General features: G+C 40.1%; 2 protein-coding genes across 3 annotated transcripts; one reads left to right on the top strand and one right to left on the bottom strand.

The window, feature by feature from the left end:
- LOC109228609 (uncharacterized membrane protein At3g27390) lies at window positions 1,064–5,845 on the bottom strand. Of its 2 annotated transcripts, none has more exons than XM_019393756.1 (10): window positions 5,566–5,843; window positions 4,964–5,072; window positions 4,447–4,639; window positions 3,806–3,942; window positions 3,425–3,713; window positions 3,190–3,296; window positions 2,638–2,794; window positions 2,362–2,557; window positions 2,027–2,267; window positions 1,064–1,526 (listed from the first exon to the last, which is right to left on the bottom strand). In XM_019393756.1, the coding sequence occupies exons 1-10, from the start codon at window positions 5,657–5,659 to the stop codon at window positions 1,289–1,291; spliced, it is 1,761 nt and encodes a 586-aa protein (XP_019249301.1). In that variant the 5' UTR covers window positions 5,660–5,843; the 3' UTR covers window positions 1,064–1,288. The 2 variants fall into 2 exon arrangements, with proteins under 2 accessions (XP_019249301.1, XP_019249302.1); XM_019393757.1 differs by having other exon boundaries at window positions 1,360–1,519; window positions 5,566–5,845.
- LOC109229809 (probable glycosyltransferase At3g07620) lies at window positions 17,799–24,673 on the top strand. Its single transcript, XM_019395361.1, is given in 6 exon segments — window positions 17,799–17,984; window positions 18,118–18,176; window positions 18,224–18,358; window positions 23,193–23,529; window positions 23,742–24,067; window positions 24,069–24,673. Coding segments are annotated over 6 exon segments (1,377 nt in total). The 3' UTR covers window positions 24,403–24,673.

Raw genomic sequence — 24,761 nt, 5'->3', positions numbered from 1 at the left:
TATCGTATTGTATTGTATTGTACTGTATCGTTTGATGAATACAATGTTTGGATGGATTGTGTCGTTTTGGCATCGTTTCATGGTATCACGCACCTGTGATATGATGAATTAACTTGCAATATTATAAAGAAAAATTATGATACGGTATATAAAAAGATAGGGTAAACGATAAAATAAAATTATTTAATAATAATGAAGGGTGAGATTGAGAGAAAAACATGAGGAAACGACGCGACCACACCAAATCGGTCGTTACATAAAGTGGCACATTTCATCGTTACGTAGCGACGGATTTAACAATACGATACAATAAAATTTAAGTAACAATCAAAACAAACATTGTATTTAAAGTAACAATACGATACGATATGATAGGTAACAACCATCCAAACAAGCTGTTAGTTTCCGTCAAGAAACTACGGCTTCAATGAACCAAAAACTTATGAAGGTTATGCAAATTACTTAGAAGTTTGGATAGTTGATAAGCTTGAAGTGCTGAAAAGTTTTTTAAAACTTATTTTTTCAATAAGGATTTACATGTTTGGATAGAAGTGATGAAACTAATAATAAGTTGTTGATTTATTTCGTAAAAAAAGTCAATAAAATATTCTTTTATAAAATAATTAAAATACCCTTAAAATTTAATAAAAGATTATACATTAAAAAGTTTTTTGTGAAGAAAATGATGAACAACGAGAATATGGAACAAAGAGAAAGTTACGAAATTAGTTTTGAAAAAAGTATTTTGTGAATTAAAAAAATATTATTAAAGATAAACTAGTAAAAACTTTGATCGAACTGAAGTGCTTATAAGCTGAAAAATCATAAGTTGAGGGTGACCAACTTATGACTTATGGTTGAATTTAGCTTATAAGTATTTTTGGTATTTATCAAATGCCTAGAAGAGCCAAAAGGTTGACAAGCTTACAATTTATTTAAGTGTTTCGGGAGGTCATGAATAGCCTCCGTATTTACGACATCGTTTTCCTTCTTTATTTTTGTGTGTTTATATCAAGTCCAAATTACCCTTGAGGAAATAAATACAGTTTCTGAGCTAATTTATTCAGTAATACTTATATCAAGTTATAAACAATTTTAGGATCCTACAGGAGAAGCCAAACCACAATATATAGTGGAACTGCTTTTACTGTGTTTTCTACACCAGAAAGAGAAGCTAATACAAAAAAGAAGCTTACTCAATACCCAAAATGTACACAATTAAAGCTGATTACTACATGCTTAACTACACAAATTACATGGACCTGCGATGAGGATAATCTACTTATAGTCACACAATACTATCACCACCTCGACTGCTTTCCTCATTTTCTTCCCTCTCGTCTTTATTTCTCCTGTCCCCCTTTACGCGTTGGCGCCTGTTGCTATTTCCAGCTTTTGAGCTTCCACCATCATTATCAGCCACAAGACCGATCTGGATTGCTTCCAAATACAACACCTTCACCAAATTCTTGAAGCGTCTTCTGAATGTTGGTACCCGGGATAATGAACCAACAATGCCCTGCAACCTATTGATTCGTAAAACATAGTTCAACTCGCGCTCTAGATTTCAAGAGAATAATAGAATTGTTAAAAAAAATCCAATCAAGAGAACAGTGCGAGCGATTCTCGCATGAGGACGGTCTGAGTAATTGTAAAATATTTGGTTGACTTTGAAAAAAGAAAAGATCAAAAGGAGCAGCCCGATGCACTAAGCTCCCGCTATGCGCGAGGTCTGGGGAAGGGCCGGACCATAAAGGTCTATTGTACGCAGCCTTATCCTGCATTTCTGAAGAGGCTATTTCCACGGCTCAAGCCCCTGACCTCCCGGCCAGTTACGCCAAAACTCCCTTTCGAGAAAAGAAAAGATTATTAGGAAGTTAAATGGGTTAGTTTGTATATGTTATATATGCGAACAGAAACTATGGACTCTGGCTGCAATGCACCTTGGAAGAGATGGCGCAAAAATAATAATATTATGATTGCAAAAAAAACAAGTTCGTAAAGCGTTTCATAAATGTAGACTTACCTCCTAATTACAGCTTGCAATTGTGCTCTCCTCACAGTATCAGTGGATGGAAATCCAGTGTTATCCCATTCCTCCGGTCTTTCATTTTTGCACCCCATTACCAACGTCCTCAGGCTAATTTCTTCATCTTCTCGCAATTGTAGTTTCTTTATTTGCTCCTTCATGACTAAGAGCGGTCCAAGAAACCACTCGAAAACTTTATCCTTTGGCCAGTTAGACTTTGTCAATTCCACCTCATCAGCTGTATATAGCATAAAAGACATAATTTCTTCCTTAAAAGTAATGCATAAGTGAAAGAGGAGGAAGATAAAAGGCAAGTCCGGGAAAAGACGTACATATTAGCAGGCCTGGCGAGTCGGATTTTGCAGATATAAGCAGACACTGTAGAATCGACCAAGCAGGTAATTTGATGCCTAGCTTCTTACAGTCCCCCTTGACGATACATTCCTCAATATCTTTGACATCTATCAAGCCTTCACGTAGGAGTATTCTGCCGTTAACCTCACAGGATTTAAAGAGCCAACCCCATACCTACCACAGACTTATCATTTAGGTTCAAGAAAATGAAAAAAATTAAGTCGCGACTGATTTTTACATATGGCTTTTTATACCTGCATCGGCGTATATTGTTGGATTGTCTGTTTCAGGGTTTTTGATCCATGCGAAATAAGATTCAAGCTGCGTGATCCTTCTTTTTCAATCTTCTGCTCAATTGAGTTCTTACTCTCAAGGCCTCCAGATGAGCTCATATTTCTTCGATATTGAGGCCTGGCTGCCGGAAAGAATCAGACAATCAACATCATTGGTGGCATCAGTAAGTTACTCCCTCCATTCCACTTTATGCGGCACGATTCGGAGTACGAGGTCAAAGTTCTTAATTTTGACCGTGATATTAGACAGATTCTTCAAGTTTTTAAAATAAAATTTACATATTTAGAAACTACATAAAAAGTATTATAAGTATGGTAATTTATAATTCAAAATATTTATAAAATATTTAAGAAAAATATGGTCAAAGAACAACCTCGTAGGCTCCCCAAATAGTAATGTTGCCACATAAATTGAACCAGAGGGAATATTTTATATCATGGATTAATGGGTTGGTTTCTTCAGACCATAACATAATGAACCAAAAGTGATCGGCAGTAGTATACAGGCAATACCTCGTGAAGCATGACCCTTCCCTCATGTCAAGTAGGTCGTTTGTGTACTCATCAAATATGGAAATGGCTGCTAAGATGTATGCAAGTCCCATGCGAAATGAGTCTTCCTAGCAAAACCGTGTCACTTCAGTAAGAATCAAACAACGTGCTAAACTAGTGCCTCTCAAACTTGCGAAGCCGGCACATACAATAATCTGTTAAAATGGAAGAAACAGAAGGGGGAGAGGAAACAGACCTGATGGACCACGACCCCGCTGTAAAGCGCAAGAGCAAAACTTGAAAAGAAAGATGCCAACACAGATCCAGCAACAGCTAAAGGCCACAAAATGATTGCAAGACCAGCAAAAGGAACACAAACCGTCTCCAGAAATGGGCCTTCCCTTCCAATTAAGTCCTCTAGTAGCCTCTTCCAACCCCTAAACAGCATGAACGGGCTCTTCCAAAGAGCAAGAGCTGTAATAAAGGGCACATCCACTGGAATTGCAAGTAGAGAAACCAAAACGCAACTCGGCAGCTTTGACAACCTATGACACAACACAAAAAAGAAAATATTGTACACTGTGAATTCACAGTCTCTGGACAATGCTATGGAAAAGAGAATTCGGATATCACTCACTTCACTTCCATTGGTTTCTCGTCTGGATCCATTTCCTCAGAAAGCTCGTCCATGTAAGAAAAGTATGAGTGGAAGCAAAAGTCTGTAAAATCCCGTACTACTGTGCAGCTCCCTTTAAGAGTGGACATACAACCATCCTGATAATTATATCAACTATAATCTTCGGCAGTAAAATACACGATTCTAGTTGAACGAACAAAAGGAACTTGCAGAAACATTCACAGTGTAAATACAACCATCCTAACAATTTTATCAACTATAGTCATTGGCATGTAAAATTCACAATTACATCATAACAAACAGAAGGAACGAGCAGGAATGTTCATAGTAAAACTACCATACTCTCTGGCTTATAAATTACACACACACACACACACACAATGTACATATATGTTCTTTTTAATCAGTAGATTTCGTGCACATATTATTCTATTGAAGAGCTAGAAATGTTTGAATCTTTTAACATGAGCACTCTAACACCGAAACCAGCAAACGAAAGCTCGAAAATGAAATTACAGTAGCACCCCAACTACAAGGATCGATGTCTTCTCCGACAATGGGAGATAAATTTCATCTACTTAATATTAGTTAATACTATCAGACAAACAGAAAACAGAGTTTGAGTGAATGCTGAGACTCACCGCAAAGCAGTGGAAGATCTTCAATGTGATATTTTCTCCAATAGCCTCAAAAGTTGCAATCAATGGAGCGAAAAAACCGTACCCTATCCCACCTAGAAGACTCCCAATAATGGCTATTATGGGCCAAAGAATCAGAGGAACTGGCAAAGAAACCAATAGTGCAATCTTCAAAACCCATCCAAGCTTTTTCGTTCTGAAATGTGAAAACAAATAGCACAAAAGAAACAACAGAATACTATGTCAGATACATACACAATATGTTGCATTCTAAAGGGCAACACGGTGCACAAGCATCCCACATTCACACAGGGTCGGGGAAGAGCCGCACCCAAGAGGGAGTGATGTAGGCAGCCTACCCTAATGCAAGTATTAGAGACTTATTCCACGGTTCGAACCCGTGACCTATAGGTCACACGGAGACAACTTGACCATTGCTCCAAGGCTCCCTTTCAATATGTTGCATTCTGTACTGTAATAAACAATACTAGAAAAAGACTAATGGCAAGAAAACACATACTTTGTCACACAGTAGTAGGTCCAGATAAAATGTGCAGGCCATAGTCCAATTACAACTGCTGAATTCCCAACTGCTATTATAATTGTGACAATGGGACCAATTATTAATCCTGTCCAGACAAATATCAAACTTGTCAATATCCAGAACAACATTTAATGCCAACAATTTAATGTTCTCTTACAAACATTCTCTCTGTCTCATTTTCCTTAACTAAATGCTCTATCCAGCCAGTAGATTACTCCAAGTTTAAAAGTGTGTTAACATGACCAAAACAAACAAGACAGTAACTTTGAGTACAGTGGCAATCTCTCAAAAAATGTATATTCATAAGTACCACACAAAGTTTAAATCTTTGATTCGCCTCTGTGCAAAATATACTGCACATACCACTACTTTGTAATATCTACAAATTTAGTACACTCCATTAACTACTACTTTGTGACATGTACAAATTTAGTATAACTATGTCTTACAATTGTTCAAACCAAGGGCGTCTCAGACAATTTATTACATGATCATGGAAAAATTTAGGGGTTGAAAAACAGATATATATAAAGAAAAGGGGTTGATAAAGAAATACTCTAAAGTATAAATAGTAACACCTTTGAGAAGGCCAAGGAGGAAGAGCAAGAAGAAGAAAGGAAGAAATGATATAAAGCTCCAAAGCTTAGCTAAGAACCCTACTGGTACTTCCATTATATTAAAATTAATGCTATACTAAAAACCTTCTCTTTACTGAACACGATCAAAATCAATAACCAAATTCTAAAATTAATAAAACGAATGATTTTAAGAGAAAGAGTATTAGATGCAAAGGCAAGGAAAAGAAAAAAAAATTGTGAAAGAGGACAAAAAAGAAAAGAGAAAACAGAGCCGTTATGAGGGGTGGAGCCATAACGTGGCAGAAGAAGGTGGTAGGTGTGCCACGTGGCGGAAATTAGCCTCCTTCAAAGTGAGATTCCCGCGTGGAGGAGGTTATATATTGTGACAAACCGTGTGACATTTCACTCAGCACTCACGCACATCACCAGGGGCTTTGTTTTGGGGTTTTTGATACACTTACCCATAAAAACAAAATTATTTATCCTTATTAAACTAATTACATTAGGTTTTGTGGAAAAATTTTTCTTTATTCTCCAATTCTTTTTTATTTTTATACTTATTTTCTTTTCTTTTTTCTTTTTTTTTCTTTTCTCCTTTTCTTTTTTCTCGTTTTCTTTTTTTTTTTTCTTTTTTCCTTTTCTAATTTCATTTAACTTCTTTTTTTTATATTCCTTTTCTCTTCATAATCTAATTTCATTTACTGTTTTCACTATTTTTTATTTTTCTTTTTTTTATATTATTACTAAAGAAAAATCAAATTGTGTACCAATTAAATGTATTAATACAACCAAAAAAAATATTAACTAACATATGATACTAGTATAGTGTATAGCTATACCAACAGGGTATACAATAGTACGCAATGATTTAAAAAAATTAATTCAATTATTAAACTAAAATAATATCAGTTGTCAATACAAAAAATTAAAAAATTCTAAAAGGATCTAATTGTAAGAGTATACTGTTACATCATATACAAAGAACGGATGAAACTAATGCATGATAAGCACATCGTGGACCGAAACTTCAAACCCGGAGAGCTAGTGTTGTTATACAACTCAAGATTGAGATTGTTTCCGGGTAAGTTGAAGTCCCGATGGTCAGGACCCTTCAGAGTGGTGCAAATGTTCTGAAGTGGAGCTGTTGAGATTGAATCAAAAGATGGGACGAATAAGTTCACAGTGAATGGGCAAAGGTTGAAACATTACCTTGGAATGGCAGAAGAGAAAGGGGATAGAGAGATAATAACGTTGGAAGAGCCCCAGTACGCGAATGAGGAGTGATGATCCGAGCCTGCGTCGTTCCGCGACGTTAAATCAGGCGCTGCGTGGGAGGCAACCCATGACTGTTGTTGTTTCATTTCCTTCTGTAACCTTATTATTACAAAAAAAAAAAATCCTCGCACCACGACCGCGGCACGACCGCCGTCAAATGGAAACATTCTGCCTCAAATTCCTTAACCCACAGCGGTCGACCGCGGTGTTTTGCTGATTTCCGTCGCCATGTAAGTGAGATTTTCATTTTTTTATTTTTTTTATTTTCTCTTCTTTTCTAATTTCTTCCCACCCCTTTTATTTCATAAAACACCCGCCCACCCCCCCTCACTTTCTCAATTCCCTTCTCTCTCTAAACCCTAACCAACGCTCCCCCCTTCTTCTTCTTCAATTCTCTCACATTCATTCCCATCTCCCATTCTCACTCAACCTCCATTCCTCTCAGTCTCTACTCATCCCAGGTATGGCATGCTTCTCTCTCTCTTCTCTTGTATTTTTGTTTTAGTTCTATGGTAGTTTAATGTTTTCAAGTGTATAGTATTTTTCGTAGATTTTTTTTTCTTTTGCTTTTCCTTTTAGCTTTTTCATGGGTTATATGCCTAATGTTGTAGAGAAGTGGGTGCAAAATGTTGTAGAGATGGGTGTGCTTGTATGTGTAAGAATAGTGTTGTGGGTGGAATGGTGAAGTGCAAATTGTTGATTTGGGGGAAGAATGATGTATCCATGTGGGATAAATGTGTTAAGATAGTGTCTTGCTCACAAGGTGTTTGTGGAATTGCCCCAATGGAGTTCTAAGGGCTAATGTGACCATGGTTATGGTGAAGTCTGAGTAACCATCCATGGTTCACACAACTCATACCCTCACTGATAGGAGATTCTCTGTTTGACAGGTAAAATGCATCCATCTAGGAAGAGACGCAACACAGGGTCATCCGCTAGTGGACCGGGCAGTTCCTCGAGAGCTCGGGGTCAAGCTAGTGCGACACAGTTTGACCGCACTAGGTTTGTCTCCAAACAGGAGGAGGACAGGTACAATGCAAAGGCGTCAAAGAAATTGTTACCGGAGGTGCATATTGACCGGGAAGCTTTGCAAGTGGAATGCCCGAATATCTTTGCTGAGTTGAGGAGGTGTCAGCTGGACATCTTCTTTGAGGAACCGGAGGAGGCGAACGTACAGGTAGTGAGCGAATTTTATGCTAACTGCCCGGAATATGAGAATGGGGTTGTCACAGTACGCAATACCCGGGTAAATGCGCCCCTTGAGGCCATCCGCAGGGTGTACCGGCTGCTAGTTTTCATGGGGGAATCCGATAATTATCTTGCTTATTGCCAACCAAGTGTCTATTGGGCAAGGATTCTTGAGACAATATGTGCGCCAGACAGAGAGTACATATGGATAAAGCACCAGATCACACTTAACTCCCAGTCTCTCAATTGGGAGGCTAAGTGTTGGGTCACAATTATCAACAGTCGGCTGTTGCCCTCCAGCAACACTACTGATGTCAATCAACCACGAGCAACAGCTATCTACTGTTTCATGACCCACTAGGATTTTGATGTTGCCCAGCTCATTCATGATGAGATGTTCATCCGCTCACCTGAGATACTCAAAGGTTTTTACTTCCCTTCTCTGGTCACCAAGCTGTGCCGTGCTGCTAGAGTCCCTGAAAACCTCAGAGTTGATGGGAAATTGCCATTAAAAGCCCCGTTCCGGGCGAGCAAAATCACAATTGGGAGAGAGCCGGTGGTGATGGTTGAGGATGATGATGAAGATGACGAGGTGGCTGAGATTGCTGCTGTCCCACCACCTCTAAGAACTGATGAGGCGAGCCCATCACAGCCCCGCCGAAGTACCCGCCTGACAGCCCTGGAGCAGGAAATGGCTGGTCTCCGCACTTCTGTCACTGACCTGGGCACCAGAGTTGACACTCTAACCACTCAACCGGCCAAGTCGGAGAAAAGATTATGGGATGGCTTCGAGCACTAGGACGAGCATGTCACCTCAATCCTGGCACCGTCTCTGATCAGGATTGAGCTTCAGGGAAGTCCCCTTACCTTACACTGCTTTATATTTGTTGACATGGGGACATGCCAAACTTTTAAGTGTGGGGTGGGGGATGGCTGTTGTTGTAAAAAGACTGTATAACTTTGTATGATGTTGCTTTCTTTTTGATTGTTTGGTATTGTAGGGTCATGTAGTTAACTTCGACTTGGCCCGAAGACGGACACCTTTCGACAGGTCTCTTGAGGGACATTAGTCGAACATAAAAAAAAAGAGAATATAAGGACTCTTCCTAATGACGGATATTTGAGACAGTTTCTTGAGGGAAGTTAGTCTAGAGAAAATACCAAAAAGATTTTTTTATTTTAGGTAGTGTAGTAACTCCCCCTTGGTTTTTCTTTGGGCCACGGTTCTTTTCCAAGGGTTTAGCTTGAACCGGGTGTAGGTAGTTTTTGTTTATTTTGTTCTTAGTTTTTAGTTAGTATTGATGGGCTACGAGCTGAAATAGAAAGAGAAACCCTTGGCGTTAATACACCTGAACACAGTCAACACTAGAGTGTAACGCCTAGTCTCAGTGGTTGACTCTTGCTAAAGTGCCTTAAATTTGTATGTTTGTAACTGACTTGAACACTCAAAAGAGAGTGTCTTGATAAACCAATCTGGAGTGAGTCATGTGCCATGTGTGTGTGAGCTGTACTGTATTCTATGCTTTACATTTGATGCCTAGAACTTGCCCTGTGTGTTTGCAAAGCGAAATAGTAGCTTCATTCAGTCTTAGAAGTGATAGGCATTTCTTTGTTAAACCAGATATATAAAGTTAACCCACCTAAATGTAATACATCGTAGTTAACCCTGTTGAGCCTATAATCCTATTTCTTTGGCAACCACATTACGAACCTTACCCAATTGTTTGAATAGCCATCTGTTTGAACCCCTTTTACCTCCAATGATCACTTGAATGGCCTTGACATATGCAAAAGTTAAAGTGTGGGGTGGTGGTTTGGTTTTTGAGTGGAACCAATGAAATAGAGAAAAGGTTCAGTTTTTGGAAGAGTAAAAGAAGAAGCACCACGTAAAAAAAAATTCCTCAATGAATAAATGTCGTAGTTGATAAGTGGTAGCTTGATACAAATGCACCTAAAGGAATGGGATGTTATAAATAAAAATGTGGTGGAACGTCTGGTTGACATAAGTATGATTTTGAAGGTTAATATGATGGCATTAAAAGTGCTTAGGGAGGTTAGTTACTATATCCAAATATATCCTACCCATCCCTTAGCCTACATTACAACCAAGTGAAGTCCTAATTGATCTTAGACTGAATAAGCTCGATTAGTAGAGTAGTACACTACAGGCAAGCCTATGGTGAATCTTTGTGGCATGTGAATGTTCTTTTTGAGAGTGAGCGAATTTTGTCCATCTGAGTTCCTAATTGTTCTTAACAATATTAATTGTGGAACTACTCTCTTGTGTGATGTGAGGGCATGTGATTCACGAAGGAGAGGCAAATCTTAACTTCTGTATAGAGTGGTTTGAGTAAGTATGAATATTGCACGGCACGTGAGATTCGACTTTTGAAGAAAAGGTTGTTCACTACTAGGTGCAACTTTGGTGAATTGTTCTTGGTGTGATACGTTAAGGGAAAAACTTAGGAAAGGAATTCTAATAGAGTGTGGTGGATTGCTCGAGGGCTAGCAATGATTTAAGTGTGGGGTGTTGATAATAGGCTACATAGACGATATTTACACCCTAATTATACCATGCTTTATTGTTGTTTTATAGGCTAAATGATAACAAAATGCTCTAATTGGTGTTCTTTTGCTTCGCAGGGACTAATCCAAGTTAGGAAGAACTATGGAATGTTTTGGAGTCAATAATGTGAAGAAAACATCCAATCAAGAAGCACCCGAGTGGAAAGAAGCAAAAAGTGGACTGGGTTGGAATCCACCGCGACCGCGGTGGACCGCGGTTGGATCGCGGCAGGCCAAAGACGCGAGGCAGAATGTTTGTCTCTCACCGCAATCGTGCCGCGTTCTGCCGCGGCCGCGGTGAACTGTGCAGTTGCCCAGAACTTTTCGGACCAAAGTGTAACTCGGGAAAAACTTATTCCAAACCCTTATAAACTCAAGAAGCTCGCCCAAGAAAGTTTCAAGCTTGTTTTTAGACTACTTTGGAGGCAAGAACAAGTGTGAGAAGAACGACCAAACATTAGAGTTTTTCTATCTTCTCTTTGTTATTGCAATTACACATTATGAATAATTTAGTAGTTTTATCTTGCTTTGTTATGAGTAGCTAAACATTTGATCTAGGGTTGATGGAACCAATTGTTGGATGAAGTTCTGACTCAACTTTGTTATAATCAAGCCGGATTTATTATATGATTGTTCAACTACATTTTGTATGGTGATTAATTGAATGGGCCCTTGATTAATCGTGTCTAATTGCCTTGTGTTGCTTGAGAAAGAATACTAGGTTAGACTGCTGTTGAACAACACCACTTTTGGGTAATTGAAGAGATTCATTACTTGAACTTTTATGGGGTTAGAGATAACGAAACTTTGGTGGGATAATTCAGAGCTGCATAAATTATCAGCTAGAGTAGTTCGAGAGAATGCTCTAGTAAATTATCGTAGTTGATCGAGAGATAATTACGATACCCATAGCTCATAATCCTCATAGAGTATTACGGCGAGATTATAGCAAAAGAGTTAAGACGTAAACTAGCAATTGGGGAAATCAATGCCCTAGACCTTTTTACCATTGAATTATCTTTGATTCAGCATATTGTTATTTTTAATATCATTTGAAGTAGTTAAACAAAAAAAAACAATTGTTATTGATAAAAATCTTGCATCTGGAAATTGTTTGAATTGATAATAGCATTGACAAGAGTTGTAATAGATAGGTTAGTTCCTTGAGAATTCGACTCCGGACTTAAAACCGGATTATATTTGCAACGACCGCTTTTTCTTTTAGAAGGCATAGTTGGCGTGATCAAGGATACTCTGGGCCAACTCTGCACCGCTTCTACTTTCTTCGTATCCACCTTGATCCCTTCACTCGACACCACGTGACCCAAAAATACCACGGAACCAACCAGAACTCACCATTTGAGAACTTTGCATATAATTTCTTCTCTCTCAAGGTCTGAAGCACAGTCCTCAGATGCTACTCATGATCATCCCGACTCCTGGAGTACACCAGAATGTCGTCAATAAAGAAAATGACGAATTTATCAAGATAAGGCTGAAATACACTGTGCATCAAATGCATAAATGCTGTTGGGGCGTTGGTCAGCCCAAATGACATCACAAGGAACTCGTAATGACCATACCGAGTCTTGAAAGCAGTCTTCGGGATATCTGGCTCCCGAATCTTCAACTGATGATAACCTGAACGCAAATCAATCTTGGAAAACACTCGGGTACCCTGTAACTTATCAAATAGGTCATCAATACGGGGCAAAGGATACCAGTTCTTCACTGTAACTTTGTTTAACTAGCGATAATCGATGCACATACGCATAGAACCATCCTTTTTCTTCACAAACAAGACAGAAGCACGAGGTGACACACTGGGCCGAATGAAGCCCTTATCAAGCAATTCTTGCAACTATTCCTTCAACTCCTTCAACTCGGGAGATGCCATACGACAAGGAGGAATAGAGATGGGCTTAGGGCCCGGCAACAATTCAATGCCAAAATCAATTCTCTATTAGGCGGCATTCCCGACAGATCAGCTGGAAACACATCAGGAAAATCTCTCACTACTGGGACTGACTCAACTATAGGGGTATCAATACTGACATCTCTCACATAGGCTAGATACACCTCACACCCCTTCTCAACCATTAGTTGAGCTTTAAGAAATAAAATAACTCTGCTGGGAGTGTAATCTAAGGTACCCCTCAACTCTAATCGCGGTAAACCTGGCATGGACAACGTCACGGTCTTGGCGTGACAATCAAGAAGAGCATAATGGGGCCACAAAATCTACCATGCTGAGCAATAATAAATCAACTCTGGTCTCAAAACCACTAAGAGCAATCAAACACGACCGATAAACGCGGTCCACAACAAGAGAATCTCCCACAGGAGTAGACACATAAACAGGGGAACTCAAAGAATCCCGAGATACGCCCAAATGCGGGGCAAAATAAGAGGACACATAGGAATAAGTGGAGCCTGGATCGAATAGAACCGATGCATCTCTATGACAGACCGGAACAATACCTATAATGACAAAATCGGAAGCACCAACCTCTATACGAGTAGGAAGGGAATAGTATCTGGCCTGGCCTCCCCCTCCAGGGCGACCTCTACCTCCTCGACCTCTACCTCGAGCTGGCTGGGCAGATAGGGTGGTAGCTAGTGCTGGAATCATGGCATGAGAATCCTGTGAAGCACGCTATGGCTGAGAAGTCTGTGGAGGTGCACCCCTCCTAAGTCTGGGGCAATCCCTCACCACATGGAGAGTGTCTCCACACTCAAAACAAGCTCCGGGAGGACATGGCGATTATGGCTTGCTCGGGCCAGGTCTGCTGGACTGGCCGCTAAAAGCACCCTGTGTAGGAGGCACACTAAATATTGGCGGTGCATAATAAGGCTCTTGAGGTCTAGGAGGAGCTGGAATACTACTGGCGGCTGGAAGAGCTGAATGACTGGGGCGACTCACATAACCCCTACCATAATGAAGTGCATCTGGGGCACGGGCACCAGAATAATGGCCCGACTCCCGAGACCTCTTGGCCTCTCTCTCCTCCCTATCCCGAGCAAGCATGCCCCCCACTCTCCTAGCAATACTCACCACCTACTGATACGGGATATCCATCTCTAACTCTAGGTCCATGCTAGTCCTGATGCTGGGAATGAGTCCCTCAATAAGCCGGCGAACCCTCTCTCGAAGTGTAGAAACCAAGGCCAGTGCATGTCTAGCTAAGTCACTGAAATAGACTGCATACTCTGAAACAGTCATAGCACCCTGGCGCAACTGCTCAAACTCCACGCGCCATGCGTTCCTGAGGCTCTGAGGGACATACTCTCTTAAAAACATGTCGAGAACTAAGTCCATGTAAGGGAAGCTGCCTCAACCAGACTGTCTAACTCATAAGTACGCCACCACTGATAGGCTGCTCCTCGAAGCTGAAAGGTAGTTAAAGAAACCTCACTCGACTCCGCTATACCCATAATGCGGAGGATACGGTGGCACTCCTCTAGAAATCCCTGATCATCCTCTGATGCTAGACCACTGAATGTAGGAGGGTCGTACTTCTTATACCTCTCGAGTCAACGCTCCTCCTTCTCTGAAGCTGCTGCCTTACCCTCGGGTTGAACTGGGGCTACAGGCGGTACCAGTATAACCTCTGGGATCTGATCAACCTAAACCCGCTGCTCTGGGGTACTAGGCGGCGGGAGTCTGTGCTCCTCCCCCGGCTTGAGATGTGGCTGCAGCAAGGGGAATCAACCCTGCCTGAGCTAGAGTGTTATACATGATCATGAATAGTGCAAGGGTCTCCTGAAGAGCTGGAGTAGTAGTAGTAGGCGTATCAGGCGCCTGTGCTCCGACTAGAGCTGCTGGTGGCTCCTCTATAGCAGCTCGCTCGGGTGCTCTGGCTGCACCACGTGGGCGTCCTCGGCCTCTACCCCGGCCCCGGCCTCGGGCGGCTCTAGCAGGGGGCACGGGTGCTTGGTCATCTTCGGTAGCACGTGTCCTCACCATCTGTGAGAGAATAGAAGACAGAAGTTTAGAATTTCGAAGTTAATAATCTCGCAAGACAAAGAATCAAATGAAGTGGAATTTCCTAAGAGTTCCATAGCCTCCCGAAGATAAGTACAGGCGTCTCCATACCGACCCACGAGACTCTAATATACCGACTTGTGACTCACAACTCCTATGAACCTAGAGCTCTGATACCAACTTGTCACGACCCAAGTTACCCCCTCCACCCCCCCCCCGTGAACTGTCTTGACGGCACCTAGTCTTTACGACTAGGTAAGCCTAATAATTGCAGAAATGAAATGAAAACATAAAGACAATAGCTAACAGATATCTTTAGTAAGCAGAAAAGGTGCCACTCGGCATGTACAATAATCACTTTCCCAAAACCCGGAATATCGTAAGTCACAAACTTCTAAGAAATTCTAACTGCTCTATACTGATGTCTGAAGAAAACAAGGGAAAAGTTAACATAAGGGGATAGAAGAGGACTCCGAGGTCTGCGGGCGGGGGCAGATGTACCTTGAAGTCTCCTGAAGCAGCACCACGCGACTAAACTCGAGGCTGGTAGGAGGTACGTGGATCTGCACATGAAAAACATATGCAGGGAAGGTCATGATTACACCACAACGGTACCTAGTAAGTGCCAAGCCTAACCTCAGTCGAGTAGTGACGAGATCAGGGCAGGGCCCTATTGGTATAAATATAATGAAATAAGACAGAATAAAATATCACAGTAAAAATAAATAAGGAATCAAACAGGAATAGAATCAATGAAAGGCAGCAACTTAGAACACAGTGATAGCAACAGGGGATATCCCAGGATACCGTCCCGTAGTCCCAAACGTTAATGTGCAGTGGGATCTCCCAGAATACCGTTCTGTTGTCCCAAAGTAAATATGCAATGCTGGGGGATCTCCCGGAATACCATTCCGTAGTCCCAAAGTAAATATGCAGTACAGGGAGATCTCTCGAAATACCGTTCCGTAGTCCCAAAGTAAATATGCAGCTCAACCAATAGAAATAACAGTTACAGCAAGAAAACCACAATTTAGGCTAAGTTTGAGTCAAGGAAGAACAGGAAATTTCACTAAAACATGTTGCATAGAGTTCAGATAGGCAGTTAAGGCAGTCAAGGCAGTTAAGGCACGTAGGCATGCTTTGCTAAACTAAACAAGATGATTACATATGCTAGTGTAACTCAATTAATGGAAAACAGATATTTTGCTTAATGAAAAAGGAGTTTTTCAACAAATAGCCCGTGTACGCACTCATCACCTCACATACACGACGCTCACATATCAAACAATACCAAATCCTAAGGGGAGTTCCCACACACAAGGTTAGGCAAGCCACTTACCTCGAACCAAGCTCAAATCAATCCGTCACAATGCTCTTTCCACGAATATCTGACTCCGAATTGCTCAAATCTAGCCAAAACCAATTACATAACATAAATATAGCTACAAGAAACTAATCTAGCTAACGAAATCAAAGCTAAGAAAATTAGGAAAACGCCCAAAAAGCCTCCCCGAGACCACATCTCGGAATCGGGTAAAAGTCACAAATTATGAACACCCATGCACTCACGAGTCTAACCACACCAAAATTACTCAAATCCGATACCAAAATTTCGATCAAAACCCCAAAATTCGGCCTAAGAACTTTTCTCAATTTTTCTCAAATTTTCACCCCAAATACAAAATTAAATGATGAAATCAAGCATAGATTAGTGGGATATAATCATAGAGGAGTTAGGAATCATTATCTAATGACTTCCTCTGAAAATCTCTCAAAATTTCGCCTTCTACCGAGCTCCCAATTTAATTTTGTGATATGAACTCAAACCCTCGTTTTTGAACTTTAAAACCTGCTCAGGTACGCCCTTCTTCGCAAACGCGGTCAAAGCCTCGCGTTCGGGAAGCACAAAAAAATCCACTGCTCAAATTTCCTCTTTCGCGAACGCGAGTTTCCTCTGGCGAACGCGTAGCTTCACTTGCCAGACCCTTCGCGAATGTGTCCTCCTCTACGCTAACGTGTAGCACAATTTCCTGAGGTCCCAGCTATTCCATTTCCTCTACGTGAACGCGATGCCATTCACGCGTTCACGATAAACTGATGGCTAAACCTTCGCGAACTTGTCCCTTTACTCGCGAACGCGAAGAGAAATTTCTTCTCCTGCCCCAACTCTTCTTCGCGAATGCGAAGAACAAACTTCTGCAACAAAAACCAGCAAAATCTGCTATCTCTCCAAAGTCCAAAATGACCCGTTAACCACCCAAAACTCACTCGAGGCCCCCGGGACCTCAACCAACATACCAGCCAATCCTAAAACACCATACGAACTTAGTCGAGCCCTCAAATCACATCAAACAACGCTAAAAACACAAATCATCCTCCGATTCAAACTTAAAGAACTTGAAAACTTTAAATTTCCACATCCGATGTCGAAATCCATCAAATTACGTCCGATTGACCCCAAATTTTGCACACAAGTCATAATCAACATTACGGATCTACACCAACTTCCGAAATCGGATTCCGACCCCGATATAAAAAATTCCACTACCCTGTCCAAAACTTCAAAAATTTGACTTTCACCATTTCAAGCCTAAACGAGCTACGGACCTCCAAAACACAATCCGGACACGCCTCTAAGCCTAAAGTCACTCAACGAAGCTAACGGAATCGACGAAACTCCATTCCGGAGTCGTCTTTACACAGTTCCGACTACGGTCCAAATTCTAAGACTTGCCTCCATTTAGGGACTAAGTGTTCCAAAACACTCCAAAACCCAAAATGAAATCTCCTGGCAAGTCACAATAGCAGAAATGGATACGGAAAAAGCTGTTAATAGGGGATCGGGGCTCTAACTCTCAAAACGACCGGCTGGTTCGTTACTGTATAGTATTACAGATTGCTAACATTAAATTACACCTGCGATGTAAAAACTCATTACCCTCTACGTAAATGTATATTTTACTTTGTGCGCGTAGAAGATAATTAAACTCATTAGAATAAACGAGACTTGGCCAGTTGACCAGTTGACCTTAGCTTCACTCTTGGGAGGAATGAAAACTGCAAAGGCGTAAATATTTAATTAGAAGGCTGCTAATAACATGCTGACAACCTTGGATTTCCACCATATGAATATATATATATACTATCAATCACCATTTCTCTCAACAGTAGTGTTTCTTAGCTTCACAACAGATTACTACTCAACATGAAATTGGGAGAGATGAGACAGTTTTGTAGCACAAATCCATATTGCGTTGGTTTTCTTGCTTTTATTACTTCCTCAGCTATAGCTTTCTTGTCTCTCACAAATCACCACGACGCTTCTTTCGCTTTGCTTTCTCGGCTTTCAACTTCTCTGCCACCTTCCATTCCTAACCCTATAACAGCTCTCTACCCCACTTTCAATGTAATAACAATAGTTATTTCTACATTTACTTCTTCTTTTAGAACAATATATTTTGTTTGTTGGTGTTATGGGATTGTTCCATGTAATAACTTAATTCTCATCTGAACAACTTTTTTTTTTGTTGGTGAAATAGAATGCAAAAATGCAAAGAGCAATGGCGAATCTGATAAAGGAGTTGAAAACAGAAACAAAGTTGAGAAGAGAGAAGAAGAAGAAAGATGAGAATACGGAGAAGATAGAGAAGCAGGTCTTTCTAGTGCCAGAGCTTTAATAAGAGAAGCCCTTCTCATGAATGGCGGCAATGAGTCACCATATGAAGATGCAGATTACGTTCCTCAGGGGAACATTTACAGGAACCCCCATGCCTTTCACAGGTACGTATACGGTATACGTATACTATCCATATATTCCTTGTGTTTTATGTGTCTAATTAGTTTAATTAAGCATGTTGTTTAAGAATGGAAAGCAAATTACGAAGATGTATATAGCATACCAAAAAAACCTTCTAAATCTTGTGATATTAAATATGCCTCCCATGGTTGAAGCCTGAAATCTAGAGTAAAACTTGGTTTTAGTGCTCCTTTATGGGGAACTAAGGACCGGTTAAAAGTACCCCCTCTTTTCATTTGTAGATGGGATTTTTACCTAGTTATACTATAATAGAAACATATTTACTATCTTTATTTAGGTTATTTATTAATTACTTTATATACCTATATTTACTAGTTTTATAAAAAATCATAAAAAGGAGGAAATGAAACATACCTTAAATATTGGGTATCAGTTACACATAATCCCCCTACATTTAAGATACTCTTCCTTTTTCAAAGGATTACAAAACATCATTTGTCTCTGTACTTACCCACCGTAAGAAACCCACTGATACCCAAAATCATTACCTCTCTTTCATACAAATCAACCAATATCTCTCTCCCTCCCTCATACAAATCAAACTATTATATCTCTAAAATTGTAGCATCATTTATTTCTCTGAATCAATTCCACCAACAACCATTAAAAAGCTTCAACTATTGGTAAATCCATCAACATTATCTCTAAAATTGTAGGTGGAGGGGTCTGCCATTGACATACCATTAAAAAGCTTCGAAGCTTTGAATTAGATATTCAGATTTTATGAATTTGTGATTTTTTTGGATTGGGTGTTCTTGAAAACGATTGAAGATATCCTTTAGAGTTTATATCTCAATTTTAAGGGAGATTCGTTAAGTTTAAAGTTGGTTTTAGGTTGAATTTCTGATTGAAACTCGAGGAAGAAGAAGTTTCGGAATTGTATTACGATTGTATGATAAATGTATCATAATTGTATCTGAGTTGTATTTGATACGTCAATACCTAAGACAATTATGATACAATACTAATACTATTAAAATACAATATTGTATCATAATTTAAGTTTAGAGTTGGTTCTAGGTGGATGTTTTAAATTGAGACTTGAAAAAGATGAAGATCAAAGTTGTATCATAATTGTATCGCAATTTGTACCTAAAATAATATATGATACAATGCTAATACAAATATAATACGATAGTATTAGTTTAAGTTTAGAATCGATTTTAAGTTGTATCATAATTGTATTAGAATTGTGTAATACTTTCGGGATTGTATCAAATTTGTATCTGAATAATGAGTAGTTGTGAGTTCGTGACGAATTTCACAGTTTATATCACAAATATATGATAATTATATATTAATTTATTAGTATTGTATCAGGTATTATTTTGGATATTAATGTACCATCTACAAGTTAGATACAATTGTGATACAAGTATGATACAATTATGTTTTACGCATTGATATATCTGATACAATTCAAATGCAATTATGATACAATTATCATATAATCCCTGAATATTTTTTCATTTTTAGTGTTGTCCGGTCTCCCAACAAAAAAATAATGCAATTGATGATTTAATAATATAAAGTTGTCGCCAATGGTGGGAAGAGAGAAGATGGAGATTCTAGGTATAGATTAAGGAATTTTGATGTAAAAAACAAGGAGAGAGAAGAGGAAAGGGAAAAAAGGAAAGGATATAATTGAATCCCTTAATTGAAGGCACTAACAATGAGATGAGAGCCTTTTAAGGAGAAATCTACACAATTTGTAAGAAAAACCTAGATANCCTGCTGCTGCTCTGCTGCTGGGACATGAGCTGGATCAAGGACAGGCTGAACCACCTGTGGAACACTGGATGTACCCTCCTGAACCTGGGCCACCTCTATCACAACTCCCTCAGTGCTAGGGAGTTTCCTCTTCTTCCTAGGCTTGGGAGTCTCCTCCTGTTGTGGCTGAACTGCTGCTGGATCTACAGCTGGCTCCCCGAAGAGTAAGTCAAGTGGCATCTGATCCGCCAAGAGCTTATCTACATCCTCCCTCAACTTCGTCACTGACTCCTTGGAAGCCTTTTGGTTCCTCAATTTCCTGTGCTCCCTAGCTAGTTTACCCAATGCTGTGCTGTGTGCCCCAACTGCCTTAGCCAAGGCATTCTGTGTCTCCATCATCTTTTCCTGGTTGGCCAGGATCTTCTTCAGTGTCTCCTCAATAGAAGGAGGGATCTCAACTGTGGAAGGGGCTGACTGTGCCTGAACTACAGTGGCCAAGTTTGACAACTTGGATGTCGCAGCTGACATCCAGTTGTTCAAACTGGCTAGAGACTGAGCAAGTTGGTGGGCAGTGAACCGGTGAGTCTTCGATGAAGGGACATCCGGGTCCGCGGCAGTAGATGGACCAGCAATAGTAGAAGGACCCTGAGGCAATGTCTAACTGGTAGCAGGGATGGTGGAAGGCTCGGTGGGCTACTCAATAACCGCTGGCTCCTCAGACTGGCTAGGTGCCGTGGAAGTGGATGCATGAGGCTTTTTGGACCTCTTTGGGTTGTCGGGACCCAACTGACTGTACCATGAGTAGGGGGCCACCGGATCTACCTTGACATCAAACCTCTTCTTCTTCACCTTCAATTCTCTAAAGTACAAGGAAAGAGTGTTCGGGAAGGGGTAGTTTGTGTTGGTCTCCTGCCCGACCGTAGAAATCACCCTTGACATGATGTTGCCCACATTCAGAGGAAAACCAGCCATAATAGATGCCACTAACACTGCACGGGGAATAGGAACTGTGTGATCATGAGTGGAGGGGTCAAGCCTACTACACACGAAGGTCAACCAACCCTTTGCTTCAAAACTGAACGTGTTTCTCAGAATCTTCTCCCCTGCTTTCAACCAAACTGGGACAGTGCCCGGGGCTGCCAAGTGCTGGGCCAACCAAGGACGAACTTCTTCTTTCATTGCCAGCTTTTCTAAGTATTGGGTTTCGTCCTCTTCGTTGAACCCCAAAAACTCATTCAGAGACTTCCCATCAAACATCACCACTTTGTCTCTCACTTGTGTCGCCTTTGAGTCTTTCACTACATGATGAACATTGCAGTATAATTCTTTCACCATATGTTCATTTGCGACTATGCAACGTTCCTTGAAGAAACCCCAACCCTCTATAGTACGGAATTGTGCTTGCACATGTGGGTTTAGAGGAAGAAGATCAGAGTCAATAAATTGCCTCTCCGGAATCAATTTTCTTTTGGGCCACCACTCTCGAAATCTGTGGAAGGCTATTTCACTTACAAATCTATCAGCCCATGCTTCCGGTTTTCTTGTTCTATCAACACCACCAACTTGGGGCTCACCCCCCTCACCGTATACTCCACTCTCCCCAGATAGTGAAGGTGTGGGGGAGGTGGAGTATAGTTCTGCACTTTTAACTTCGGAGTCATCAGACGATTCCAAAACTGCATTCACCGGTCTTTTGAGGTTTTTATCAACAAATGTACTCTCCGACAATCCGACTATAGTGCTCGAATCTAGGTCTATCTTGGTACCAGGGGCGGATGCACAATGGTACTTACGTGTTCAATTGAGCCCATATCTTTCGACTCAGCATAAAAATTTATTAAAATTGCAAAAATAATAGATTTGAACTCATAACTTTAAAAATATAATGGGTTCAATGTTAAAAATCTTAAAAGTTGGACCCATAGAGTTTAAATCCTGGATCCACCTCTAGTTGGTACTTGTCTTCCATTACGAAATTGGTTTAGTCCTTGACTTTAATACCACTAATCCTGTTTTAAGTTTAACTAGCCTGGGATACTTCCGCAGTTTTTACCTTAGCTATTTTTACAGGCAAGAGAAGATTACGTTGTAGGAAATTAGTATATCACCATAATTTTAAATTTGTAGCAGCACAAAGGTTTTACACATGTCGTAGGTGTAAAGTTTCAAGTTCATCAAATTCTTGCTCTTTAGTACCTTCTCTAAATAGCTATATATCCCAATTTTCAAGGCTTCTATCTCCTGCGTCATTCAAGTGGACGAGCAGTTTTTTTTTTCCTTTCTTTTTTCGGCAGGCCATACATATGTTGGGGGAACTACACAGTTAGCCACTAATTAGAGATGTCTTTACTTTTTAGCCACTGTTTAAAATATATTTACTTTTTAGCCCGTGCTTAATAAATTTTTATCCGCCCGGACGAAAATATCCTTGTGCTAGACATGGATGCTGTGTAAATATTAAGGACATGGTGTCCTTAACTTCATGAATACTGTGTGAATATTAAGGACAAAGTGTCCTGTCATGTCCTTAACTTCATATGTGCAGTGTAAATGTTAAGGACATGGCGTCCTTAACTTCATGTGTGCAGTATAAATGTTAAGGACATAATGTCTTTAACTTGTATTTGTACCTTTTATTGCTAAACTTTAGGACCTCATGTACTTAACTTCATATATGCAGCGTAAATGTTAAGGACATAGTGTCCTTAACTTTATGAGTGTTGTGTAAATATTAAGGACATGGTGTCCTTAACTTCATGAATGCTGTGTAATATTAAGGACAAAGTATCCTGTGTAGTCCTTAACTTCATATGTGCAGTGTAAATGTTAAGGACATGGCGTCCTTAACTTCATGTATGCAGTGTTGGCTATTCCACGCTATTTCTACTATACATGTTGGGTATAGGTCCTGCAAAGAGACCTTCCTTTATTAGCATGAGAGTCCAATGTGTTGGCTCAGAACACATAGTATTCTATTCATTTTGGAATCTTAACATAAATAACCAGTCGGATTCACTGTTTACATTTTCAGCCAGTATGTTCATCCCTGTGTACTCAAAATTTCTAGCTTCTGTGCAAGTAATGCAGGAGTTATTTGCTAATGGAGAAACTTGTGTACAAAGAAGGAGAACCGCCTCTATTTCACTATGGTCCTTGCAAGAATATATACTCAATGGAAGGCATGTTCATTAACCTAATGGAAGCAAACAACCATTTTCAAACTCTTCATCCTGACAAAGCTCATGTCTATTTCCTTCCCTTTAGTGTTGTTATGATCCTCGAACACCTTTTCGATCCAATCATTCGCGATAAGGCCGTCTTGGAACGCATTGTTCGTGATTATGTTCGTACTGTATCGACAAAATACCCATACTGGAATAGAAGCCTTGGAGCTGATCATTTTATGCTTTCATGCCATGATTGGGTAAGTACGTTATTGAATTTGAAAAGTTTATACACTCAAACCTCTATATAATAACGTCATTTGTCCAGACATATAATATAACATAACATGATCAAAAAATCAGTTCCAAAGAAAACTTGGCCGTTATAGTAAAATTTTATCATAGAGAGGTCTGACTGTACTTCTTTTACATGGTATGACGAGACGTTATATATAGTGTTGTACATTTGTAGGGGCCTCGAGCTACATGGTACGTGCATCAAATGTATTTCACTTCGATACGAGTATTATGCAATGCAAATACATCTGAGTTCTTTAATCCAAGAAAAGATGTACCACTTCCAGAGATCAATCTCCTCACAGGAAACATTAATGGACTTACTGAAGCATTGCCCAAGTCAAACAAGACAATTTTAGGGTTCTTTGCAGGACGATCACACGGTCGAATTCGGCCTATACTTTTCCAACACTGGGAAGAAAAAGATGAAGATATAAGAGTTTACAGCAAAATTCCACCAGAATTATCTTATGATGAAATGATGAAGAGGAGCAAATTTTGCCTGTCCTAGTGGTTATGAAGTTGCAAGTCCAAGAATTGTGGAGGCTATATATGCAAACTGTGTTCCAGTTTTGATCTCACAAAATTATGTGCTGCCCTTTAGTGATGTTCTTGATTGGGATAAGTTCTCAATTCAAGTTTCAGTAAGTGAATTACCAAACTTGAAAAATATTTTACTAGGAATTTCTGAGGAAAGATATGGAAAAATGGTAGAGGGAGTGAGACAAGTGCAAAGGCATTTTGTCATAAATGATCCACCAAAGAGATATGATGTGTTTCACATGATTGTTCACTCCATATGGTAAAGGAGATTGAATGTCAGAATACATGGTTAAATTAAGTTTCTTGATTTCAAATCACAATGCATATGGATTAAAACACTAAAGGGCAGCCCGATGCACTAATCTCCCGTTATGCACGTGGTTTCGGGAAGGATCGGACCACAAGGGTCTATTATACACAACAGCCTTACCCGGCATTAAATTTCTTGATTTCAAATCATAGTGCATACAGATTAAAACACTAAAGGGCATCTCGGTGCACTAAGCTCCCGCTATGCACGGGGTCCCGGAAAGGAACGGACCACAAGGGTCTATTATATGCAACCTTACCCTGCATTTCCGCAAGAGGCTATTTCCACGGCTCGAACCTGTAACCTCCTGGTCACATGGCAACAACTTTACCAGTTATGCCA

This window comes from Nicotiana attenuata, chromosome 7 (assembly GCF_001879085.1).
Source record: "Nicotiana attenuata strain UT chromosome 7, NIATTr2, whole genome shotgun sequence".
NCBI lineage: Eukaryota > Viridiplantae > Streptophyta > Magnoliopsida > Solanales > Solanaceae > Nicotiana > Nicotiana attenuata.
This window is presented reverse-complemented; position numbering and strand designations above follow the sequence as displayed.